General features: G+C 39.1%; 1 protein-coding gene across 4 annotated transcripts in view; it reads left to right on the forward strand.

Annotated features, from left to right (window-relative positions):
* Window positions 1-254: 254 nt before the first annotated feature.
* The window catches only part of SAMD13 (sterile alpha motif domain containing 13), a 55,002-nt gene continuing 29,797 nt past the window's right edge, over window positions 255-25,459 (forward strand). Inside the window, exons 1-2 of one of the 4 annotated variants that reach the window (XM_064282162.1) lie at window positions 255-965; window positions 5,479-5,563. In XM_064282162.1, coding sequence (XP_064138232.1) covers window positions 5,511-5,563 — 53 coding nt within the window. In that variant the 5' untranslated portion in view covers window positions 255-965; window positions 5,479-5,510. The other 3 variants (XM_064282159.1, XM_064282160.1, XM_064282158.1) reach the window with 3 other exon arrangements.

Here is a 25,459-nt window from a genome sequence, read left to right on the forward strand (position 1 = left end):
TGTCCTTCCTTACTTTCACAAGGCCCCTGCCTCCACCGCCCCAACGCCTGCCTCATTTACAAGCCGCCAGGTCCCTTCCCACCTCTTCCATATTGCACTTTTTCCTCGGCTCCCACCTGTCGGACCCCCGCCCCGCCCGCGGAGGACTACAATTCCCGGCGTGCCACACGCCGCCCAGCCGGCTCCACGTGGGACTCGGCGCAGAGCACAGTCGGTAAAAAAAAAAAAAAAAACCTCACGCGCTGGCCAAGGGGGGAGAAAGTGACCCGCTCGTACTGTGAGGGTACTGGGAAAGCGCCAGCCCTCTGCCCTCTCCAGGATAAAAGGAAACAAAACTACAGTAAAAGCTGCCCTGCGCTTCCCACGTTTCTGCTGTGTGCCCGTACTCCTGCAGCTTGTTGCACCTACGAGCGTGGACTGCCACCCCGGAGCGGAACTAGGGGCAGAGACGTAGCCAAGCCGGCTCGCAGAATGGGCCGGGGTAGGGACATGGCTCGGCCAGGCGCACAGCGAGTGACACATCTCCACGCCCCCTTTCCCAAAGACGGGCTCCCCCGGGGAGCTCCCAAACTCAAAGACAAACTGGTTCTTCTTGAACGTCTTTGCTACAAACTTCCCACTCTGTCGCCGGTGCCCCAGGCTGGTCTCTTGGCCCAGGATAGTCAGTGGCTGGTCCAAGAAGCTGCCAGACGCCCCCTCTTCTGCCCCCACTGTCCCTTCTTCAAGTGACTCCTCGCTTTCCGTGGCTACGCCCATCGGGACCAGTCGAGCGCGGCCCTGCCCCTCAGACGACTTTCTGGAAGTTTCATCTGCTGCCACGTGGACCTAGGTCTGCTCTCAAGCCGCGGGTTGCGCCTGGGAGCCGATCCAGGATGGGAGGCTCCTTTGGGATGAGTGTTAGCAGCAGGGGATGAGGCCGTACTACCTGGAGGAGAGTGCTGATCAATAAAAGAAACACTTCCGAGGTGAGGCACTAGTTTCCCGCCCTGCCTGATCGCCGGTCCTCAGTCTGTGCCTACACCCAAGTGGGCCGGCAAGTATTGCTCCAGAATCCCTACGCAAGTGTCTTCTAAGTTATTTTGGCACATTCCATAATATGCTGGATCAGAAGGTATTGTTGCATCTCTCTCACATACACACCCTGCGCTCACACACTATACACAAACTATAAACACTCCACAAACGCTACACACAGCACACATATACTACAAGGTCACCTACCACAAATATAACACACTACACGTGCTACAAACACCATGCAAAACACCCACATACCACATAATACATACACCACAGGCGTACCACACACGACACACACATCACACACCGTACATACACAGTGCATTATGCAGTGCACCACACAGGTATCATTTTAAACAGAGAAGAGGGTTGACATGAAACAGTTTATTGGAGGGAGAGTATTAATATGTATGTTTATTTCTACAGATGTCATTTTAATACCAAAGTTAAAAACTGATAAGTGAATTCTTCTTTTGTCATAATTTTAGAATGACGCTGGCTCCCTTTTTATAAAATGGGATTGATTTCCTACAAACACCCTCTGAAACCCCTACACTTTTCTAACAAACTTCTTTTTTTAACTGAATATTTTATTCCATATTCATAACAAGCACAACTGACATAAACAGGTTTGGGAGCAAACATAGCTGAGCTTGGTAAACATGAGTCACAACACAAGTTAACAGACAGTAGCCACCAGCTTCCAGCAGTCAGTGTGCCCTGCTTCCCATGCAGTCTGCTCTACAAGGGGAACAGAGTATCAGTTAATCTGATGCTTTTTTTATGTGGAGGTCAGTTAGAAGTCTTCTACAGAACCAAAAAACCAGTTGCTTTGGAGTCAATTCTGATTCATAGCAACCCTATGGGACAGAGTAGAACTGCCCCATAGAGTTTCCAAGGCTGCAATCTTTAAGGAAGCAGACTGCCACATCTTGCTTCTGAGCAATGGCTGGTGGGCTGGAACCACCAACCTTTCGGTTAGCCGCTGAGTGCTTTAACCACTGTGCCACTAGGGCTTCCTGTTCTACAGAACATTGGTCTATAATGCATCACCATTTAAAAGATGCTTGTAGCTAGCCCAGGGCAAAAGTGTTAACAGATAAACTTTTGATCACAGCAGGCAAGAGAAGAGGGGATAGTTCCTTCCTATATGTAGGAAGAAATGGTTGGGAAAACTACACAGAGTCCCTCCTCCTGTGTGTCTAAGAAAGAGTTGGGTGTAACTACTCTTGCCTCTCTGCCTTCCAGAGTGGTGAGCTGAACTTGGAGATATTGTTCTGAGCAGAGGCTGTCAGGATATCCCCTTATCCACCTCACCTCTCCCCAGGAATCACAGTCCAGTCCCTTCCACTTTAGATTAGTTAGAGAACAATTAAGAACTTTTAGGTCAAGTTCAAAAACTTCATAGGATCTGTTGGTGAGAGAGCTCTTTATTTCCATGGTAGTTTATCCTTTTGATCAGCAGTGGTCAAGGATCCACCTGCCTAACCTACATTTAAAAAATGGTACTCAAAAATGCCTGAGCACATAGAGTTCATTCCTAAATTTGTGTTCTTTGCCTTTTCAAGGCGTAATGGCAATGGTCAGTAGAAAAAGCACTTGAAATCTTTCTCTTAGTGATGATCTTTCAGGGTATCGAATTTCCTAATATTCCTGCAATAAGTAAGGAAGGAAACAAAAAAAGCAAAATTTGACTTTGAAATTCAGTTTCCAAATTTAGATGACAGGTACTGATCTCCTGGTGCCCTTAAAAATTACTGAAGAAGAGAGAGGTGAACAATGTTCTCAATTCTGCCTGAAATCTACACAGCATTACAGCAGCAGATAACTTTTTCCAGGATCCTTCTTGGGAACCTGCGTTCTTGACACTGTCTTAAGTGGTTTTGTTGACATCTTGACCAAAAAGTGTCTAAATTTTGATTGGGGTTTATTTCAGTCAAGAGGTAGCCATTTATGTTTTCTGTATATGTACAGCCAAGCCAGAGAACTGTGAGATTGGCTAGAAGAACTTAATCAAAAGATTGTGCCTAGCCCCTTTACCCAATCTCCCAGATTCCTGAATTGGGATTTAGGGGTCGGCACAAGGTCTTTTTAGTCATATTTAACTAATATAGTGCCAGGTGTTCATATTTACTCAATAGATGTTGGTTGAATTTGTTGAATTATGTTTTTATTTTTCTGAACAACTAGATAAACAGTTAAAATTAAACTTCCCAGAACTAATTGTTTTTATGTTTTAAAAGAATAAGGTTTTGTTTCTTTTGGTTTGAATTTCTGCTGGCTTCGTTTGGTAGGATGAATGCCAAAATAAAAGAATGTGGGTGTTCTCAGGAGATCTGGCCATCTATTTTGCCCACTCTGAAATATGTTACTTCCTGCATAATGAAGTACATAAAAGCATTTTCTGCTGGGCAGTGTGTCCTTATTTTCACAAAGAGATTACTTAAAAGCCAACCCTGAGAACCTTGTCCCCCAATCTCTATTAGGAAGAAAAAGTAACACAGTAGTGCAGCTTCTGAGTGTTCACTGGTCATGGTCCCATAAGCATTGGGCTCTTATATTTTTCCCACAAGGGATTGGGGGGTGGGGAGATGGAAAAATAGTTTGAAACATTACTGTTTATGCTCAGAACAGCAGCAGAAACATACCACGCAGCAAAATGAAGTGGAGCAAGAAAACATGAGCCTATAGATACAGCTTGCCTTTCTTTGTACAAGACAGATGAAGAGAGAATTCTACAGTTTTGGACTCATGATTTCATTCACTTCCACTAATTGTGCTGAAGATAGTTAGCAAAAGTGAACGGGCACACTGTAGCTTTAAAAAGTCAGCCATGAACCAGAAGGCAGTTGGTGCAGCTTGTGTGTGATTCCTAACGTCATGTTGGCTGAGAGCCAGCCTGGTTTTATTTCACTGTGTCAAATTGTACCTCCTTATTGAATTCCTTTGCCAGCCTACTTTGTGAAAGAAAACATTGGGGTTTCTTTGGCTGTTCTTGATAAGCCTATAAAAAATCATATGTTTTAGTTGCTTATAGGTAGGTTTCCTTTTTACTCTTCCACCAAAATAATAATAAGACAATGTAGTGTGATGTTGCAGAGTATCATTGTGAGTGTTTGTTTTTTGTTTTTTCCTGAGATGCTTAGAAAATGGTGAATGTGTAACAGTTTCCAACTGAAGTGCAATCATTTGTTTTGGCATGGAGCAGCAGCACTATCTTCCTGTCTACTCTGTAACGGTGTGTGGATGTATGTTAATATCTATGTGTATATTAAATGTTGAATTTCTCTATCAGTGATCTAAGTGGCTTAGCAACTGGAAGTTTGTGTGTGTGTGCATCATGAGTGAAGACTGTCCCACACTTACAGTATTATTTGTTAATCATCTACTTCTCTAACAGTGATAAAATCTTGTGAATATACTAAATGATGCACTTGTCATGTCAGAGTAATCCCTAGAGAAGGAGTGCCGAAGTATAAAGTGATTTGAGAGGAAATGTTTTTAATTTATGGCTTCAGCTGTAGAAGAGCAAGCACGTTTCGGAACTAGTTTTTTTTTTTTCCTTAAAGCAGTTTTGTTCAGAGGTTTTTTTCATCTTGCTGATTGCACATTAATTGTGAAGGGTTTTTATTTCTTTCACAGACCTCATCCTACTAAACAAAAAGACAAAGTGATGGATGCTTGAATGCTACTGTACCTCCTTGAATGTTTTGATTGTTTTTACGTAAATCTAATGAGCCTCTCTCTCTCTCTCTCTCTCTCTTCCTCTCTCGCTCTCTCCCTGTCCCTCTTTCTCTCTCAGTCTCTCTCTCTGGCTCTCTTACACACACACACACACACCAGTACCACCTTTCTGTGCTAAGGGCTATCTGACATTTTTGTGAGCTTGCAGCTTTACCACAGCATGGCTATCTCACAGATGGGCTTTTGAGGCTTTCGTTGAGAATCTGTGAGGTAGGGGAATACTTGCTGACAAAAGCTTTAAGTGCCCTTCTGCATTGCAATGAAAAAATATAGGAGCAGTGGGAGTGGACAAAAAAAAAAATGCAATAAGAAAAAAAAAAAATCACAACCCATGGTGGAAGGGGCAGGGAAAGGGGATTGTTTTTCTCTACTTTCCCTCATTTATGAGTTGTAGTGTCTTAAGTGAGAGAGCCTGGCACCCAGAGGAAGTAGTGCCAGTTCACATAGCACTTGTTTTGAACAAGGATTCAATTTCATTTGCAAATGCTTATTGTCAAGGCAGGGAGTGCCAGTACAGAGGAAAGCACCCCAATCCGTCTCCTCCAGTTCTTTAGGTTAAATCACATCTCTCCAGTCGCAGAGAAAACTGGAGATTTAAACAAACAAATGTAAACTGGTGTGAAGCTGTAAAAGGCACCATTATGTTTCTGATACAGAATATTCTTCTCTCACTTTCTAAGAATTTAAACACGAGCTTTTCTCCTTATTGATTAGTTGCTGAAGTAAAGGAACCCTGCCGCCTTCCCATGCTATCTGTTGACATGGAAAACAAGGAAAATGGCTCTGTCGGTGTAAAAAAGTAAGTGAAACTGGTTTCTGAGTTCTGCCTCTGCAAACAACAGAGGAACTTGGTTTCTGTTTATTCTTCCTGCTTATCTACTACAATACACTGTTTTGGGATTGTCTTGGTTGGTCTACTCTGGCCACCAGCCTTCCTCCTCCCCCCAACCCCAGTTGCCTTTTTCTGTATTCCATTCCTGAAACAGAGGTGACTGAGACACCCAAATGTGCATAAAGATTTTGTGTATGAGGCTCTGGAACAAGGACGGTTGTGCATTTGAGCCCTGCATTCTGCATATTGAAAGAAAAACACAGGGCAAGCGTAGACTCTGCCGCTCAGGTCCACAACGCTCCGGGGAGGTGGGGGGGGGGGTGCAGAAAATGGAGTTGGGGTTTTTGTGAAACAAAATCATCTCGAACTCAAAAAAAAATGAGGATTCTAGTGAAGGAAGGAGAAAAGCTACAGTACGAACTTCTCTGTCCTAATTTTATGAACTGTTGGTTGGAAGTGAAATATTTCAGTGCATACAATAGTGTTCTCATTTTAATGTATGTTTTCACATTTGAGATTTCTGATTATTTGTTTATAAGAGTTGTGTGCTTGATTATTTTAAATAGGAAAATTCAGTTGCAATATGTAGTATAATATTCTGAAACTCAGAAGATAAGGTATGTGTGAGTGTATGGGAAAAAGATGTGTATTTTCATTTATGGGCTATATTAAAACTATTACCAGTGTAATCACAAGGAGAAGGTAAGTTTTAAGAGGGCGTTATGTTCCATTTTTTTCCTTGTCTTTTGGTTTAAAATTGCCCTCAATTTTAAGGCTTTGGAGGAAAGTAATTAAATATAAACCATAGAAACTGTGATATCTAAATAAGGAGATAGTGTGCCATATATTTAATAATAGGAGGTATTTTTTATTTCACAGGAAAGTCACATTAAAATAAACTTAATAAACTCTACTTTTTAAAATCCTCAGATAATTTATGTATCAGTGGAGCACTGCCTTGCCTATCCCCACCCTTGTCTTAAAGTTTGGGGTGGGCAGATATAGGAGGAATGAAAGAAGCACATGCTGTATTGTGTGTGAGTGAGATCAGTGCCGTCCAATAGTACTTTCTGTAACGATGGACATGTTCTATATCTGTGTTTTCTAGTGTGGTAGCCACTAGCCACATGTGGCCCATGAAAATTTGAAATGTGACTAGGGCAACGGATGAGCTGAACTTTTATTTAATTTTAATCGTTTATACTTTATTGAAGTGTAATTGACAGATCATAAACTGCATCTGTTTAAAGTGTGAAAATTGAAAAGCTTTGATATTTGTGTACACCCGTGAAACCATTGCCACAGTTAAGACAATGAACATAGCCATTACTCCCAAAGTTTCCTCAAACTGTAATATCCCCCTCCTGTCCTTCCCTGCCCCCACACCCCCAGGCAACTACTGATATGCTGTCTGTTACTATAGACTGGCTTTCTTTTTTTTTTTAGAATTTTATATAAATGGAATCATACAGAATGTACCTTTTTTTGGTCTGCTTCTCAGTAAGCATAACTAATTTGAGATTTCATCCATGTTATTGTATGTATCAACAGTTCATTACTTTTTATTACTGAATAATATTTCATTGTGTTGACATAAAGCCATTTGTGCATTGTTCATGCATCCACATGGTGATAGACACTCGGTTGTTTCCAGTTTTTGGTTATTACAAATAAAGCTGCTTTGAATATGTGTGTACAGGTCCTGTGTGGACACACGCTTTCATTTCTCTTAAATAAATACTGAGGAATAAAATCGTTGAGCCGTATGGTCAGTCCATATTTAACTTTTTCAAAGACTGCTAAAGCATTTTCCAAACTGGTTTTACCATTATACATTCCCACCAGCAGGGTGTGAGTGCTCCAGCTGTTGCACAACCTGATGAACACTGGTAGGGTTTGTCTGTTTCATAATAGACATTATGTTAGATGTGGTTTAATATTTATTTCCCTAATGACTAATGAGGAGCTCTGGTGGTGCAGTGGTTAAGAGCTACAGTAAGCTATGGCTGCTAACCAAAAGGTCGGCAGTTTGAACCTACCAGCTCCTTGGAAGCTCTGTGGGGCAGTTCTACCCTGCCCAGTAGGGTTGCTATGAGTGAGAATCGATTTGATGGCAACAGGTTTGGTGGCATATCTTTTGACCAACTTTTTATTGCTGTTTATGTTTGTTGGTTTTTTAATAAATTTAGAGAGTTTCGTATTTTCTGGTTAGAAGTCATTTATTAGATATAGTATATGATTTGAAAATATTTTGTCCTAGTGTATGACTTGTCTTTTCATTCTCTGGTTTCTTTCAAAATGTAGATGTTTTTAATTTTGATATAGTCCCATTTATCAAATTTTCCTTTAGGGAGAGTGCTTGTGGTGTCATAGCTAGGAAACCTAACCCAAAGTCATAGAGATTTTATGTTATGATTTCTCCTACAATTTTTGTAGTTTTAGGTTTAGGGCTATGATTTTTCAGCCAATTTTTGTGTATGGTCTGAGTTAAGGATTGAAGTGTTGGTTTTTGTTGTTTTGCCTACAGATATTTGTTTCACCACCATTTGTTGAAAAGACTGTCCTTTCTCCACTTCTGTAAAAATTTGCTTCTGCAACTTTTTTGATCGTATACGTGTGGGTCTATTTCTGGACTTATTTCCTTCCATTGATCTCTTTGTATATTTTCTTGCCAGCACTACATGAATTGACATCTTAACAATATTGTGTCTTCCAACCCACGAACACAGTATATTTCTCCATTGTTTTAGGTCTTCTTTAACTTCTTTTAGCAGTGTTTGATAGTTTTCACTGTGCAGGTCTTGTACATCATTTTTAGATGAATCTCTACATCTTTCAAATTTTTAATACTATCATAAATAGTATTGTTTTATAATAATCTCAGGGTCTTAAACAGTGATTACCAACAAATCAATTAGAAAAGCACAAACAACCCCATAGAAAAACGCCATAGAAGAGGAAACAGATATGGCCAATTAACATATGACAAGTTGTTTAATACTATTAATCAAAAAACAAAACAAACTGTTGCCGTCAACTTCAACTCATAGTGACCCTATAGGACAGAGTAGAACTAGCCCATAGGGTTTCCAAGGCTGTGATCTTTATGAAAGCAGACTGCCACATCTTTCTCCCTTGAAGTGGCTGATGCCTCGTGTGTTGCTGTGATGTTGGAAACTATGCCACTGGTATTTCAAATACCAGCAGAGTCACCCCTAGTGGACAGGTTTCAGCTGAGCTTCCAGACAAAGACAGACTAGGAAGAAGGACCTGGTGGTGTACTTCTGAAAAAAATGGCCAGTGAAATCCTTATGTACAGCAGTGAACATCGTCTGATATAGAGCCAGAAGTTGGAAGGTACTCAAAATACAACTAGGGAAGAGCTGCCTCCTCAAAGTAGAGTTGACTTTAATGACGTGAATGGAATAAAACTTTTAGGACCTTCATTTGTTCATGTGGCATGACATAAACTGAGAAGAAATAGCTGCAAACATTGACATTCAGCCATTTCAGGAGGTAGCATATGATCAAGAACTGATGGCACCAGAGGAAGAAGTCCAAGCTGCACTGAAGGCATTGGCAAAAAACAAGGCTCCAGGAATTGACAGAATACCAGTTGAGATGTTTCAACAAATGGATGCAGCACTGGAGGTGCTCACTCATCTATGCCAAGAAATTTGGAAGACAGATACCTGGCCAACTGACTGGAAGAGATTCATATTTGTGCCCATTCCAAAGAAAAGTGATCCAGCAGAATATGGAAATTATCAAACAATATCATTAATATCACGCTCAAGTAAAATTTTGCTGAAGATAACTCAAAAGTGGTTGCAGCAGTACATCAGCAGGGAACTGCCGCAAGTTCAAGCTGGATTCAGAAGAGGACGTGGAATGAGGAATATCATTGCTGATGTCAGATGGATCCTGGCTGAAAGCGGAGAATACCAGAAAAATGTTTACCTTTTTTTGATTATTCAAAGGCATTCACCTGTGTGATGTTGGAAACTATGCCACTGGTATTTCAAATACCAGCAGAGTCATTCATGGTGGACAGATTTCAGCTGAGCTTCCAGACTAGGAAGAAGAACCTGGCGGTGTACTTCTGATTACACCTCAACATAAAGAAAACAAAAACCCTCACAATTGGACCAATAAGTAACATCATGATAAACAGAGGAAAGATTGAAGTTTTCAAGGATTTCATTTTCCTTGGATCCATAGTCAGCATCCATGGAAGCGGCAGTCAAGAAATCAAAAGATGTGTTGTGTTGGGCAAATCTAATGCAAAAGATCTCTTTACAGTGTTAAAAAGCAAAGATGTCACCATGAAGACTAAGATGCACCTGACCCAAGCCATGATATTTTCATTCACACACACGTGATTACTGGACAGTGAATAAGGAATACTGGAGAAGAATCGATGCCTTTGAATGATTGTATTGGTGAAGAATATTGAATATGCCATGGACTGCCAGAAGAATGAACAAATTTGTCTTGGAAGAAGTACAGACAGAGTGCTCCTTAGAAGCAAGGGTGGTGAGACTTCTTCTCAAGTACTTTGGACATGTTATCAGAAGGGACCAATCCCTGGAAAAGGACATCATGCTTGGTAAAGTAGAGAGTCATGGAAAGAGAGGAAGACCCTCAATGAGATGGACTGATACAGTACCTGCAACGATGGGCTCAAGCATAACAATTGTGAGGATGGTGCAGGACCGGGCAGTGTTTTGTTCTCTTGTACATAGGGTCACTATGAGTTGGAACAAACTTGAACTCGATGGCACCTAACAACAACATAAATTTTCTTAAAATTCATTATGTATTTGCTTAAACTCTCTGTTAATATTGTCCATTTTATTACCTTTAACATTTTTTACACAACAAACACCTTTTTTCTTTTGTTCTGCTGTAGCAAATTGCATTTGCTGTTTATCATGAAATTTGCAACATACCTTCTTCCAGTTCCCTTTTGTCTTAACACTTCTAGCTCTAGTACTAGTTTCTACATCTCTGCTTGATTCTGCATCAGTGGTATGCCTCCTTTTAAAATTTAAAATTTATCAAGGCTTATTTTTTTAAAAAAAAAATTTAATTAGATTATAACAAGAATGCCACTTTAATGACCAGTTAGGACGGACAAAGGAATCCCCATAACTTATGCCGTCTGCATCAAATATTCAACAAAGTACATTGTTAGTGGATGCATAGGAGAAAAATAATTTGAACTGAATCAATCTGTTAATATCAGTTAGCTTGCCGATGTGTTTATGTGTAATACTAGAGAGGACAGATACACCTCACATGAGAACTTCAGTTCAACAGTAGTATCCTGTGTGGTGCAACAGTTAAAGTGTGATCTAGTCATACTAAACAATGATGTTGTGTTTAACAGAAACATTTTATGCTGCTTCATGATTTAAAATTTAAACTAATTAAAATTAAAGTTAAAAAATTCAGTCTGTTAGTCAAATTTAAATGCTCTATAGCCACATGTGGCTAGTGGCAACCATATTGGATGTCACAAGTATAAACCCAAGAAAAACTCTTACACACATGCACCAGGCAAGAAGTTAAATGAACATGTGATTCAAGATGATGATTACCTCAGATAGAGGGAGTGGAGATGGGGAGCTAAACCATATGGATAGATGTAGTTTATTGTCAAGATTCTAGCTTCTTTTTGCCTGATGTGTTCGTGGGTCCTTATTACATTGTTAAAAATAAGTAAGTAAATATTGAAGAAGGAGCTATTTTAATAGTTTGGAGTATATTCTTCTAGACAGTTTCTATACATATACCCTATGTATCCACATGTATACATAGTTACCCTCAAGAACACATATAAACCAAAAACGTTCAGTCAGTTCTGACTCAGAGCAACCCTATAGGGAGGGAAAAGTAGAACTGCCACATAGGGTATCCAAGGAGCGGCTGGTGGATTAGCAGCCTGAGCTCTTAACCACTGTGCCACCAGGGCTCCAAGAACATATATAAGTGAACTTTTATTGAACAAATGGATCATAGTGTTCTTTTTTTGTGGATTTCAGATGCACAGATTTTGGATTAATCATAAACATTGGTACAAGACACATTGACAGTTCATCCCTGTTTGACTTTTATGTTTACTGAATTCTTAAAAAAAAAAAAAAAAAAAAAAACCTAGGTATTTTATACGTATGTGCATCTCTGTCCAAATCACAAGTATTCAGTATTGACCTCTTTGCCATTCAGTTAGTCCTACTCCCTTGTTCATCAGTTGGTCTTTTTTCCCCATCCGTTTTATCCTAGGAAGGAGAGGAACCCGCGATTCCCACAAATAAACACATTTATTCCCACAATAAATTCGCAGCTTTTCAACAGGAAGCAGTTTCTCTCTCCACCACCACCACACCCTTGCACCATCAGTGGAGACGCTGTGCTGAAATAGCAAGTTCCCAGCGACAAGAGTTTACCAAGGACTTTCAGAAGAAGCTATTTCTGTTTAATGTCACATCTTTTCTTCAACATGCATATCTGACCATACTCCTCTGCCTTTGTGTTCAGTTGGTGATGGTGGTTTCATTATGAAGCAAACCCAATTTTTTTTTTTTTTTTTTGGAACTGTCTTTCCTTTCATAATGAGCAAAGTGATACTTACTGGTTTTTTTTTTTGGAGGGGGAAATGAATGTTGTATAATTATAACATAAACTTTTAAGCTCACATTAAAATTATAACACTAACTTTTGAAATAGCCTTCTCTGTAGGCAGATCGCTACACACCTATTTAGCTATTAAGTTAAAAAATTACCATGTGTGCCCATATGAATTAGAAGATTCATAGGTGAATCGTGGAAGTAAAATATTAGAGTAGGGTTCCCTGTTGCTGTTGAGTTAGTTCTGACTCATAGTGACTCTACTGGACAGAATAGAACTGCCCCAGAGGGTTCCAAGGAGCGGCTGGTGGATTCAAACTGCTGACCGTTTGGTTAGCAGCCATAGCTCTTAACCACTGTTTCACCATGGCTCCAGAGTAGGGTTTGTTTGACATTTTATTGGTATTGCTAGAATTTCAAAACTCTGACTTCATTGTAGAATTATCAAAGAGAATTTGTCATATACCAATAGCAAGTGATTATTATTACTTATTAAAAAAAATCAATACTTACATGTACAACAATCTACACATCAGTCAGGCCTCCATCTCTCATGGAAGCAGTCATTTAAAAAAAAGAAAAACCATTTAGGGTTGTATAAATAACCTCACAGGATATTTGACTATTTTCTTAGAAGCCTTACATGGTTCCTTTGAGGAAGGAGGAATGGGAAAGTGATAGAAATAATTGTGTGCCTGATTACTGGCTTCAGGTTCATTTACTTCTAATCCTGTCCCCTTGTAGCATCATATAATTAATCAGCAGTCTTTAGATTATGTTCTTTGAAAGCATGAGGGGATTTTATTCAGCTTACTTGGTAGTTCCTGAGTACTCCCTCTCCATCACCTTCATATATTCCATCCACCATTTGATTATCCCACATTCCCACCCTTTCCCAGTCCCCACAGCCACATTATCCTGACTCCACCTGAAAGCAGTGACCTGAGGATTCCCTGGATGCTGTTATTTCTGGGGAACAGCAGTCTGAATCTGCTGGTGATTGTGATGGTGAGGTACCTCTAAACTAAAAGCAAGGAAAAATAAACTCTTAAGACATTTTAACTGGCTAATACTAAATATCTCTTAACAGATAGTTTGTTAGAAAAAAGAAAGAAAGAGAATGAGAGAGAGAAAAGGGAGGGAGGGAGAGAGGAAAGAAATGAGGAGGGAAAGAGAGAAAAGAAGTAAATTGAGGCCATAATTTGTACCTGAAAAATGACCTTTCTAATCAGAATCTGATGTAACCCTTATGCAGGTCTGTTTGGTAGGATAAGTTAGAGAGCTATATAGTTTCTTGAATATGGATAATATATGGGTGTTAACAGTGATACTTGAAACTTGGAGTTTTATTTTTCCTATAGAAGCTAAAATTTATCCTTTAATATTTTATAGCCGAGGCAGGGCCAAGATGGCGGAGCAGTCAGATGCTTCCAGTAGTCCCTTTTACAACAAAGATCCAAAAAAAACAAGGGAATCGATTATATATGACAGTCTAGGAGCCCTGAACATCAAAGGCAAAGTTGAGGAATCAAACTGAGTGGTAGGGGAAGGGAGAGACAGTTCAGAAGCAGCGAGGAGTTACCAGACCTGACCTGGTGGGAACTGGCACCCTGCAGGCCAGATCAGCTGACGAGCATGGTAAGGCAAGCAGTGGCATTCAAGACACATTTTCCTCATCAGGAGAAACTGAGTGGCAGAAAGTGCTTGACTCTCCAGAACCAGCAAGAAGCAGCCCTCAAATCAGCAAAAGATAAGTACCTGCATCTAACCTACTGAATGGATCAAAAAACACCTCATTTGGGAAGAACCTCTCTCCCTGCTCCCTCCCTGCTCTGCCCTGGTCCCAGGCTGGCTTCAACGATTGCCAACTGCCACTTCCCCTGGGCCGGAAGTAGGGCCTATCATGCACCCTGGGAGAGGGAACAAATTAACAGGAAAAAATAATCTGCCACCTCCCCTAAGCCAAGAACTCAGGGCAGGTACAGCTCTTTGCCTAGGCACAGGCATAAGGGGTCCACAGAGTTTGAATGCATTTCATCCCTATATAGACCTGTGTGGGCCCATTTCAACAGCGTAGGCCCTCATTAGCACAGTACAACAGGGTATATACTTGAAACCTAATTTCACTGTATCAGCTATATGGTGGAGTGGCAAGTTCATGACATTTGACACCATTGTGTCCATTAAGCAGGGTCCTCACCTACCCACATCAGGGGCCTGAGGACTGGTGGCTCCACCCATGCCACCTAGCTACCTACAACAAGGGTCCAAGAATAAGTGGTGCCTCTCAGTCTTTACAGCCAACAGCATTGAGTGCCCATAGTCCAGCTGCAAAATCCACCTATGCACTCCAGGGAACAGGGACATGCTTTCTTCCCAGACACTCAGTGGTAGCCACCAGCCCCCTGCCTTGTTCAGTGTGTGACCCCCTACTGCAGTCAGGTGCCTGTGCCTACTCCAATCACCCCTGCCCATCTAGGACTGTAGAGAAGAGCCTGCGCCACAACTTGGTGACCAACTATCTGGACACCTGAGCTGAATCCATACAGGAAGAGTAAATGGACTCCTGGGCTCACATACCTAACAAATCTAACCACCTGGTGAAAGGATGTTAGAACTCAAAGGCGCCAATAATCAAACTAGCTCACTTGAGCAGCCTGTTTAGGCATATCAAAACAAAACAAAATAAGAAGCTAGGACACAGTAAGCAAACATAAAATAATAAAATATAATAACTTATTGATGGCTTGGAGACAAAAGTCAGTATCAAATCACATAAAGAATCAGATCACAATGGCTTCAGCAAGCTCCCAAAACAAAGAATCAGGAAGTCTTCCAGAGGAATATAACCTCCTGGAATTACCAGAGGGAATACAAAAGATTAATATGCAGAACTATTCAAGAGACGAGGAAGGAGATCAGGCAAAATGCAGACCAAGCCAAGGAACACACAGATAAAGCAGTAGAGGAACTTAAGAATATTATAAAAGAGCACAATGACAAATTTAACAGGCTGTAAGAATCCACAGAGAGACAGCAAACAGAAATCCAGAAGATTAACAATAAATTTCAGAATTAGACAAGAGAAAATCATAGGAGCAGAATTGAGGCAATGGAAGTCAAAATTAGTGAGATTGAAGGTAAAGTACTTGACACAAACTTATTTGAGGGAAAATCAGATTAAAGAATTTTAAAAAATGAAGAAACCCTAATAATTATGTGGGCCACTAACAAGAGGAATAACCTACAAGTGACTGGAGTACCAGAGCAGAGGTGGATAACAGAAAATACACAGAGAATTGTTGAAGATTTGTTGGCAGAAAACTTCCTTAATATTGTGAGGTGAGAAGATATCTATCCAAGATGCTTATTGAACCACACACAAGGTAGATTCCGAAAGAAAGCCACTAAGACATAATCAAACTTGTCAAAACCAAAGATAAAGAGAGAATTTTAAGAGCGGCTACGGATAAATGAAAGTCACCTACAAAGGAGAGTTGATAAGACTAAGGTCAGACTACTCAGCAGAAACTATGCAGGCAAGAAACCATGCAGGCAAAAGCCTGGAATGAAAAAAATTGTCAGCCAAGAATTATATATCCAGCAAAACTGCCTCTCAAATATGATGGTGAAATTGGGCATTTCCAGATAAGCAGAAGTTTAGAGAATTTGCAAAAACCAAAACAGAATTACCAGATATACTAAAGGGAGTCCTCCAGTTAGAAAATCAGTAACATCAGGTAACAACTCAAGACTAGAACACAGGACAGAGCAACCAAATATCAACCCAAATAGGGAAGTCACAAAAATATATCAAAGCTAAAACAATGAAAATAGGAAAACAGCCATCAATATATAAAAGATGACAACATTAAAACAAAGAGGGACTAAAAAATGTAGTCATAGATTTTTCATATGGAGAGGAAGTCGAGGCGATATAAAGAAATAAAAGATTGGTTTAAACTTAGAAAAATAGGGGTAAATATTAAGATAACCACAAAGGAAACTAACAATCCTACATATCAAAATAAAAAACAAGAAAAACATAAAGACTCAGCAAATACAAAATCAGCAACAGTGAAAAAGATGAAAAAAAAGGACTCAGCATAGAAAATTAAGTGGAACAAAGAAACTGTCAACAACACACACAGGAAAAAAATATTAAAATGACAGCACTAAACTCATACCTATCAATAATTACGCTGAATGTAAACAGACTAAATGCACCAATAAAGAGACAATGTGGTAGAATGGATTAAAAAAAAAAACACACGATCTTATTATATGCTGCCTGCAAGAGACACAGCTTAGACTTAAAGACACAAACTAAAACTCAAAGGATGGAAAAAAATATATGAAGCAAACAAAAATAAAAAAAAGAGCAGGAGTGGCAATATTAATCTCTGACAAAATAGGCTTTAAAGTAAAATCTACCACAAAGGATATGGAAGGACACCATATAATGATTAAAGGGTCAATACACCAGGAAGATATAACCATAATAAATATTTATGCACCCAAACACAGGGCTCCAAAATACATAAAACAAACTTTAACAGCATTGAAAAGAGGGATGGACAACTCCACAATAATAGTAGGAGGCTTCAACATGCCACTTTTGATGAAGTACAGAACATCCAGAAAGAAGCTCAATAAAGACACAGTAGATGTAAATGCCACGATCAACCAACCTGATGTCATAGACAAATACAGAACACTCCGCCCAACAGCAGCCAAGTATACTTTCTTTTCCAACACACGTGAAACATTCTCCATAATAGAACACATATTAGGGTATAAGGCAAACCTTAACGGAATCCAAAGCAAGCTGTAACAGAATCCAGAAATAATTACAACACATCTTTTCTGACTATAAAGCTGTAAAGGTAGAAATCAGTAACAGAAAAAAGCAAGAAAAAAAAAATCAAACACATGGAAACTGAACAACACCTTGCTCAAAAACTACTCGGTTATGGAAGAAGTTGAAGACAATAAAGAAATTCACAGACTCAAATGAGAATGAAAACACATACTACCAGAACCTTTGGGACACAGCAAAAGCAGTGCTCAGAGGTCAATTTATAGCAATAAATGCAAATATCCAAAAAGAAGAAAGGTCCAAAATCAAAACATTAACCCTACAACTCAAACAAATAGCATCAAGAGAAGCCCTCAGGCACCAGAATAAAGCAAATGATAAAAATTAGAGCAGAATTAAATTAAATAGAGAGCAGAAAAACAATTGAAAGAATTAACAAGACCAAAAACTGGTTCTTTGAAAAGATCAACAAAATCGATAAACAATTGGCCAAACTGACAAAAGGAAAACAGGAAAGGAAGCAAATAACCCAAATAAGAGCTGAGATGGGCGGTATCACAACAGACCCAGCTGAAATTAAAAGAATTGTAACAGAATGCTATGAAAAATTGTAGTCTAAGAAATTTGAAAACCTAGAGGAAATGGACAAATTTCTAGAAACACACTACCTACCTAAACTAACACAAACAGAGGTAGAACAACTAAATAAGCCTATAGCAAAAGAAGAGATTGGAAAGGTAATTAAAAATCTCCCAACACAAAAAAGCCCATGCTCTGATGGTTTCATTGGAGAATTCTACTAAACTTTCAGAGAAGAGTTAACACCACTACTACTAAAGGTGTTTCAGAGCATAGGAAAGGATGGAATACTCCCAGACTCATTCTATGCAGTCAGTATAACCCTGATACCAAAACCAGGTAAAAACATCACAAAAAAAGAAAATTTACAGACTATCCATCATGAGGAAACCCTGGTGGCATACTGGTTAAGTGCTAGGGCTGCTAACTAAAAGTTTGGCAGTTCAAATCCACCAGGAGCTCCTTGGAAACCCTATGGGGCAGTTCTACTCTGTCTTATAGGGTTGCTATGAGTTGGAATCAACTCAACAGCAACAGGTTATCCCTCATGAACATAGATGCAAAAATCCTCAAAAAAATTCTTACCAGTAGAATTCAACAACATACCAAAAAAATGATTAACCATGACCAAGTGGGATTCATACCAGGTTCAAAAAAAAAAAAAAATTTTTTTTTCAACATTAGAAAAACAATCAATGTAATCCATCACATAAATAAAGGACAAGAACCACATGATGGTATCAGTTGATGCAGAAAAGGCATGTGACAAAGTTCAACACCCATTCATGATAAAAACTCTCAGCAAAATAGGAATGGAAGGGAAATTCCTCAACATAGTAAAGGACATTTATAGAAAGCCAACAGGCCAACATCATCCTAAATGAAGAGTCTGAAAGCATTCCCCTTGAGAACAGGAACCAGACAAGGATGCCCTTTATCACCACTCTTATTCAACATTGTGCTGGAAGTCCTAACCAGAGCAGTTAGTCTAGAAAAAGAAATAAAGGGTATCCAGACTGGTAAGAAAGAAGTAAAAGTATCTCTATTTGCAGGTGGTATAATCTTATACACAGAAAACCTGAAAGAATCCACAAGAAAAGTACTGGAACTAATAGATTTCAGCAAAGTATCAGGACACAAGATAAACAAACAAAAATCAGTTGGATTCCTCTACAGCAACAAAGAAAAATTCAAAGAGGAAATCACCAAACTGATACCATTTACAATAGCCCCCAAGAAGATACTTAGGAATAAATCTAACCAGAGATGTAAATGACCTATACAGAGAAAACTACAAGACACTACTGCAAGAAACCAGAAGAGACCTATGTAAGTGAAGAAGCATACCCTGCTCATGGATGAGAAGAGTCAACATTGTGAAAATGTGTATTCTAACCAAAGTGATCTACAGATACAATGCAATCCCACTCCAAATTCCAATGGCATTTTTAAATGAGATGGAGAAACAAATCACCAACTTCATACAGAAGACAAAAAGGCCCCAGATAAGTAAAGCATTACTGGAAAAGAAGAATAAAGTGGGAGGCCTCACAATATCTGATTTTAGAACCTATTATACCACCACAGTAGTCAAAACAGCCTGGTACTGGTACAGATACATAGACCAGTGGAATAGAACCAAGAATCCAGATGTAAATTCATCTACCTATGAGCAGCTGATCTTTGACAAAGGCCCAGAGTCCTTCAGTTGGGGAAAAGACACTCTCTTTAATAAATGGTGCTGGCATAACTGTAAAAAAATGAAACAAGACCCATACCTCACACCATGTATAAAAACTAACTCAAAATGGATCAAGGACGTAAATATAAAATCTAAAATGATAAAGATCATAGAAGGAAAAAATAGGGACAATGCGAGGGGCTGTAATACATGGCATAAACAGAATACAAAACATTACTAACAATGCACAAATACCAGAAAAGATACTAGTCAGCTGGGAGCCCCTAAAACACTTATGCTCATCAACAGACTTCATTGAAAGAGTAAAAATACAACCTACAGACTGGGAAAAAAATTTTGGCTATGACAAATCTGATCAGCATCTAATCTCTAAAATCTACAAGGTACTGCAAAACCTCAACAACAAAAAGACAACCCAATTAAAAAATGGGCAAAGGATATGAACAGGCACTTCATCAAAGAAGACATTCAGGCAGCTACCAGATACATGGGGAAATGTTCATGATCATTAGCTATTAAAAAAAAAAAAAAATTTTTTTTTTTTTTTTTAGCTATTAGGGAAATGCAAATCAGAACTACAGTGAGATACCATCTTACCTCAACAAGGCTAGCATTAATCCAAAAAACACAAAATAATGAATGTTGGAGAGTTGAGAGTTGGAATGTTGGTGAGATGAAAAGGCAAAAAGGGACAGGAGCTCGTTGAGTGGACACAGGAAATCCAGGGTGGACAGGAGGAGTGTGCTGTCACATCATAGGGAGAGCAACTAGGGTCACATAACAATGTGTGTATAAATTTTTGTTTCAGAAACTAACTTGAACTGTAAACTTTCACTTAAAGCCCAATAAATAAAATTAATGAATAAATGATCATAAAAAAAGTATATATTTTATTGCTTTCTAAGTTCATTCTGTATGGTCTTATGATAAATAACTTAAAAACTGATTATTCTCTTAAATGATAACTTGGGCTAAGAATTGAATCTGTTTACTGTTTTGATTTATACTGCCTTATCCGTTGCCTTAGTATAAATTTAAAGAGTTAAATGCACAAAACTATAGAGTCAGCTAAGCCTATTAAGACATCATATTTTAAGTGTAAAAGCAACAGAAGTTTAAATTAATGCCAGCAGAATCCACAGACATGCACTATATATCTTTCATACATTATCAGCCCTGACAGGTTTCTGTTTTCCACGTAGTTTCTGTCTTGCTACTGAGATCCCTACAGAAGGAGAATTGAGTGTGTCTGAGCATTAAAGCCACACCTGAGTGCTTTGGAATGGAGACGAGTGTACTGTGACTCAGAGCAGGGAAGGAAAGTTCTAGAGGCATTCTTTAGATTATCATCTTTAGCAGTAATGATTAGGATATGAAACATTCATAATAAGTTTGTGTTTGGCATGTATGAATTGTATTTGATAGTAAAAAAAAAAAAAAAGATTCATTGAGTCCTTTTGAACGAAGTGTCCTTATTTACCCTAGCTCAGAGGGTTTTATTTGTACTAGAAAGTTAAGATCTGGTAGGAAGCGAGGCAATTCATAGGCCTTTTTGTTTTCAGAAAGATGGGATGGAGTATGGGGGACATTCCAAGCAGAGATATGACAAGGTCTAGTGTTGGGATGTCCCTGGGTGGCCACAAACGGTTAAATGTTTTATACTTAACCAGGAAGTTGATAGTCTGAGCCCACCCAGAGGCACCTCAGAAGAAAGACCTGGCGATTTACTGCCAAAAAGTCACAGCTCTGCGTGCATGGAATTTCCATGAGTCGGAATCAACTTGATGGCAACTGGTAGTGTTTGGACAGAGCACACTGCAATTTCAGAGGAAAGCCATCAGCCCGAGGGTAGATACCAATTACAGAGGAAGGGAAAGATGCAGGAAGATGTCCCCATCTGTCCTGGATACCTGCTCCTGGTGTTGTCACTGATTTAGGGCTCCAAAGCCTATCATCCACAAACCTATCAAAGCCTTAATTGCTTTTAGCCAGACCTCTGCTTGTTAGCATGAAGGGAGAGGGAGAAAGGAATGACATAAAACTAAAGCTCATTTAGTTGACTCTTTCTTAGACATGTCATAAGCAAAGAGATCAATATTAATTTATTAGAATCAGAATTAAATCGCCTTTCGCCAAAGGCAGTTTTCAGACAGGGGATGAAGAGTAGGTCAATCTAATTTTAAAAATAATTTATAAAGATCAATGCAGTACCAAGTTAGAGTTCATTTCCAAGTATAAAAATAAGTAACACACAGAATTATAGTAACACACAGTTTTATAAAGGAGTAATGTAACAAATAGATCACCATAGTATGTTAACCAGTATTAAAAGTCACTTTTGCTCTGAACTTTGAAGCAAGAAATGCAATAAATGAATGAATATAATGTAGTTTCAAAATCACATATGAATTGTATTTATCCAGATTATTCCTTTGGCCTGATCCACTCTCAGAACCTATAACATCATAAAAAAAAAATAAGTACCATAAAACATCCACTGGTACATCTGGAGAAGAGTTTCAACCATTTTCCATCTGCCCTCGCTGATATGTAAAGGGAAAATGGAGACTTTTGCTGCCAGCACTTAAAATTATAATGTACCAATATGAAAACACTCGTAATAAGGTCTCAGTTAATCTGCAGATATCTGCCAAATTTGTTATTTATTGCATTTCTGTCTCCATGATTGTACCTCTCTAGCTCTTTTGAAAAGTAAGGTGATTATTTAATTAAGGAATAATTGTTTCCCAATGTGAGTTATTCACACGATATAATTTTTATCAGTACATGATGTGCCTAACCATATGCACAAGGATTAATAGGTGACTGAGTTAAATGGAAACATCGATTTGATTAAGTGACGGAATGGCAGACAAAATCTGTCCTTGAACACTGTTGCTAGTGTTTTGTAGTAAGGTAAACAGCAAAAAACAAACAAAACCCATTTTTTAAAAGATTCTGTGCTTGGAAAAAGATTCATAAACATCATTTTTGTATATTGTATCCTAAGAAACATTTTGCTATGATAAAAAAAAAGAAAGAAAACAACTAAACCCGTTGATGCTGAGTCAATTCCGACTCGTAATGACCCTATAGGACAGAGCAGAACTGCCCCGTAGAGTTGCCAAGGAGTGCCAAGAGGATTCGAACTACTGACCTTTTGGTTAGCAGCCATAGCTCTTAACCATTATGCCACCAGGGTTTCCACTATGAGTAATAAATATTAATTGACAATGGCACTTTTATATCTGTCACCTCATTTGATCAGTGAAAAATCAGCAGCCACAGTGGAATCACCATTTAGGAGGAGTTTTAAACAGTACTATTTAAATTGCTTCTGGAAGTTGATATACACATGTCATTAAAAACGATTTGGAGAGACCTATGCATTTATGAAAGAATAAAATGCCTCACCTTGGTCACAAATAGCGGTTCTTGGAGAGATTTACTGTTTTCCCAGAGGGGAAGATGACACTTAACTTCATCCTCCAAGATATTCTCATGGTTGATTTTTTGGCCTTGGCACTCTGGCTCCCCGTGCCTTCCTGCCATCATAATCCCTTGGCTCATCTCAAGCTTTCTGCTTAAAACTGTTGCTGAAATCACTGGGAGGACCCAGCGAAATCTTATCCATCATGCATTAATAGACAACCAAGACGGACCTAGGTTAGGGTGTGTGGAACAATAAATGCTTTTCAATACTGCCTTTCAAAGTCTTCCAGTTTCCTAGTTTAGCAGAACTAACCGGGCCTTTCATTGTGTGCATGCTCAATAGCACCTTGTTTCCCCTCAATTCTAGTATTAACAGTTAGCTGCTCACCCTTGCCAGATCTCCAGCTCCTTGAGGGCAGAGTCTGTGCAGTCTCTCCCCTTGTAACTCTGCAACTCGCTCAGTACTGAGATAGTAGGCTTTCAGTAAATATTTGTTCAATCAATGAATTAAAAAAAAAAAAAAATTGCCATCAAGTCTATTCCGACTCATAACAATCCTGTAGGAGAGAGCAGAACTGCCCCATAGGGTTTCCAAGGCATGGCTGGTGGATTCAAACATGCTGACCTTTTGGTTAGCAGCCGAGCTCTTAACCACTGTGCCACCAGGGCTCCTAATCAATGAATAAGTTAATGGAAAAAGCATAGATTTGGAGTCAAGCATATCTGGGTTCTAATCTTGGCTTTATCTACTATGTCATTTGGGGTGAGTTACTTAGCCTTTCTGTGCTTTAGTTTCCTCATTTCCAAAAGAGGCTTACAGTAGCCAGTTAACAAGGAAAGGGAGCCTAATATTAGGAAACTGTGAGAAGTGTATTATAGGCTGTAAGTACTCCCTGGTGCTTAGTCCATTAACTTAACGGACCTTTGCTGTGTATCTACTACGTGCCGGTCAGACTAATGTGCTAGGTGATGGAGAGCTACAGAGATGAAGTTAGACAGGCTTTTCTTCTTAGGATATGAATAGTCTAATGTTGTGATTTTTTTTCTAAGTTAATTTGCTTCTATGACTGAACTTAGGTGGGTCAATCATTAAATGTATTAATTGGTTTCTAAACCCTTGTCTGTTTTGGTTGGATTCCCTCACCCTAAGCCTGAGAAAGCACCTGGTTCCACATTTCTATATGGTACACTGTCAACAGTTGTACAAAGTCTTTGTTCTCTGCTTATTGCTAGTACTCCAGGATATTACAGGGTAATGGAAGTGATGATGTTACATTCCAGCAGCATAAGAATCAGGAAAGCCTCCTACCCCCAAATTACAATATAGCATTTGTTGTTATTACTATTAAATAACTAATCTTATGAGGAAAGGCAGCTAATTAAAGTCAACCACAGAAAGATTGAATTCAGATGTTTTCTGGGAAACTTAAAAGTGTATCCAATGGGACTTTATGCTTCTTGTTAGAAGTTAACTGATTAGATAACTTAAAAGACTTTTTTTGAACAATGAACACCTTTCCAAATATTTTTAAAGCCCACCTTAAGCAAGAGTGGGAAGGAAGATGATACCTTGAAGAGAGTCCCCAACGTCAGCTCATGGTTGCCTATGTTAATGGGATGATGGAAAATTCAAGCACATGGATAATTTTTTAAAACCAAATTAGCATTGATTTTAAACAGCAGTATTGATTTAAAAATATAAGTTAATGTTTGACCATGTTAGGGTGAAAAATAGTTTTTTGTCCCCAAAGAATATTGCCTAATCAGTGGTAAGTGTGTATGTATCTGTGCATAGGTGTGTATGTGTGCGTGAGCATGCAGGGTTTATAGATTCACCACCTCTAACCCCAAAAAAGAAAAGCACTTCTTACTAGTAAGCACTGGCTGTAAATGTTTTTAAATGAAGTATGTTTGCCATGTGATGAGTGACTCCCTTTTCTTTGAGTGGGACAGAAGTTTGCTTTTTAATCAAATATTTTAGGCTACTGCTATGAGCAAAATGTTATGCTGGGGGTGAGATGGCGATACAGCTAGACCATTGACTTTTGGATATTTGAAGACTTTTAGGGATCCCCAAAGTCTGGGCAATTTAATTTTCATTTAAAAGTAACATGAATCTTTTCAACATTCACTAAATGCTGAACTTCCCCAGCACTTAGTTCTAGGCCCAGTTCTCTTCTCACCTTGCCCAAGGGTGTGACCACCATCTAAACACCTCTGTCTCCCAAGTGTGTATCTTTAGCCCCCACTTCTCTGCTTTGAACTCCAGGCTCATGTTGTTAGGTGCCATCAAGTTGACTCCAATTCATAGCAACCTTATGGATAACAGAATGAAACCTTGCCCAGTCCTGCTCCATCCTCATAATAGTAGGTATATTTGAGCCCACTTTTGTAGCCACTGTGTCAGTCTATCTCATTGAGGGTCTTCCTCTTTTTCACTGACCCTCTACCAAGTGCGATGTCCTTCTCCGAGGGTTGGTCCCTCCTGATAACAGATCCACAGTAAGCAAAATGAAGTCTTGTTATCTTCGCTTCTAAGGAACATTCTGGCTCTACTTCCTCTAAGACAGCTTTGTTTGTTCTTCGGCAGTCCATGCTATATTCAGTATTCCTTGCCAACACAATTCAGATGTATCTATTCTTCTTTAGTTGTCCTTTTCATTGTCCAGCTTTTGCATGCATATGAGGCAATTGAAAA

The sequence above is a fragment of the Loxodonta africana genome, chromosome 3 (genome assembly GCF_030014295.1).
Source record: "Loxodonta africana isolate mLoxAfr1 chromosome 3, mLoxAfr1.hap2, whole genome shotgun sequence".
Classification (NCBI taxonomy): domain Eukaryota; kingdom Metazoa; phylum Chordata; class Mammalia; order Proboscidea; family Elephantidae; genus Loxodonta; species Loxodonta africana.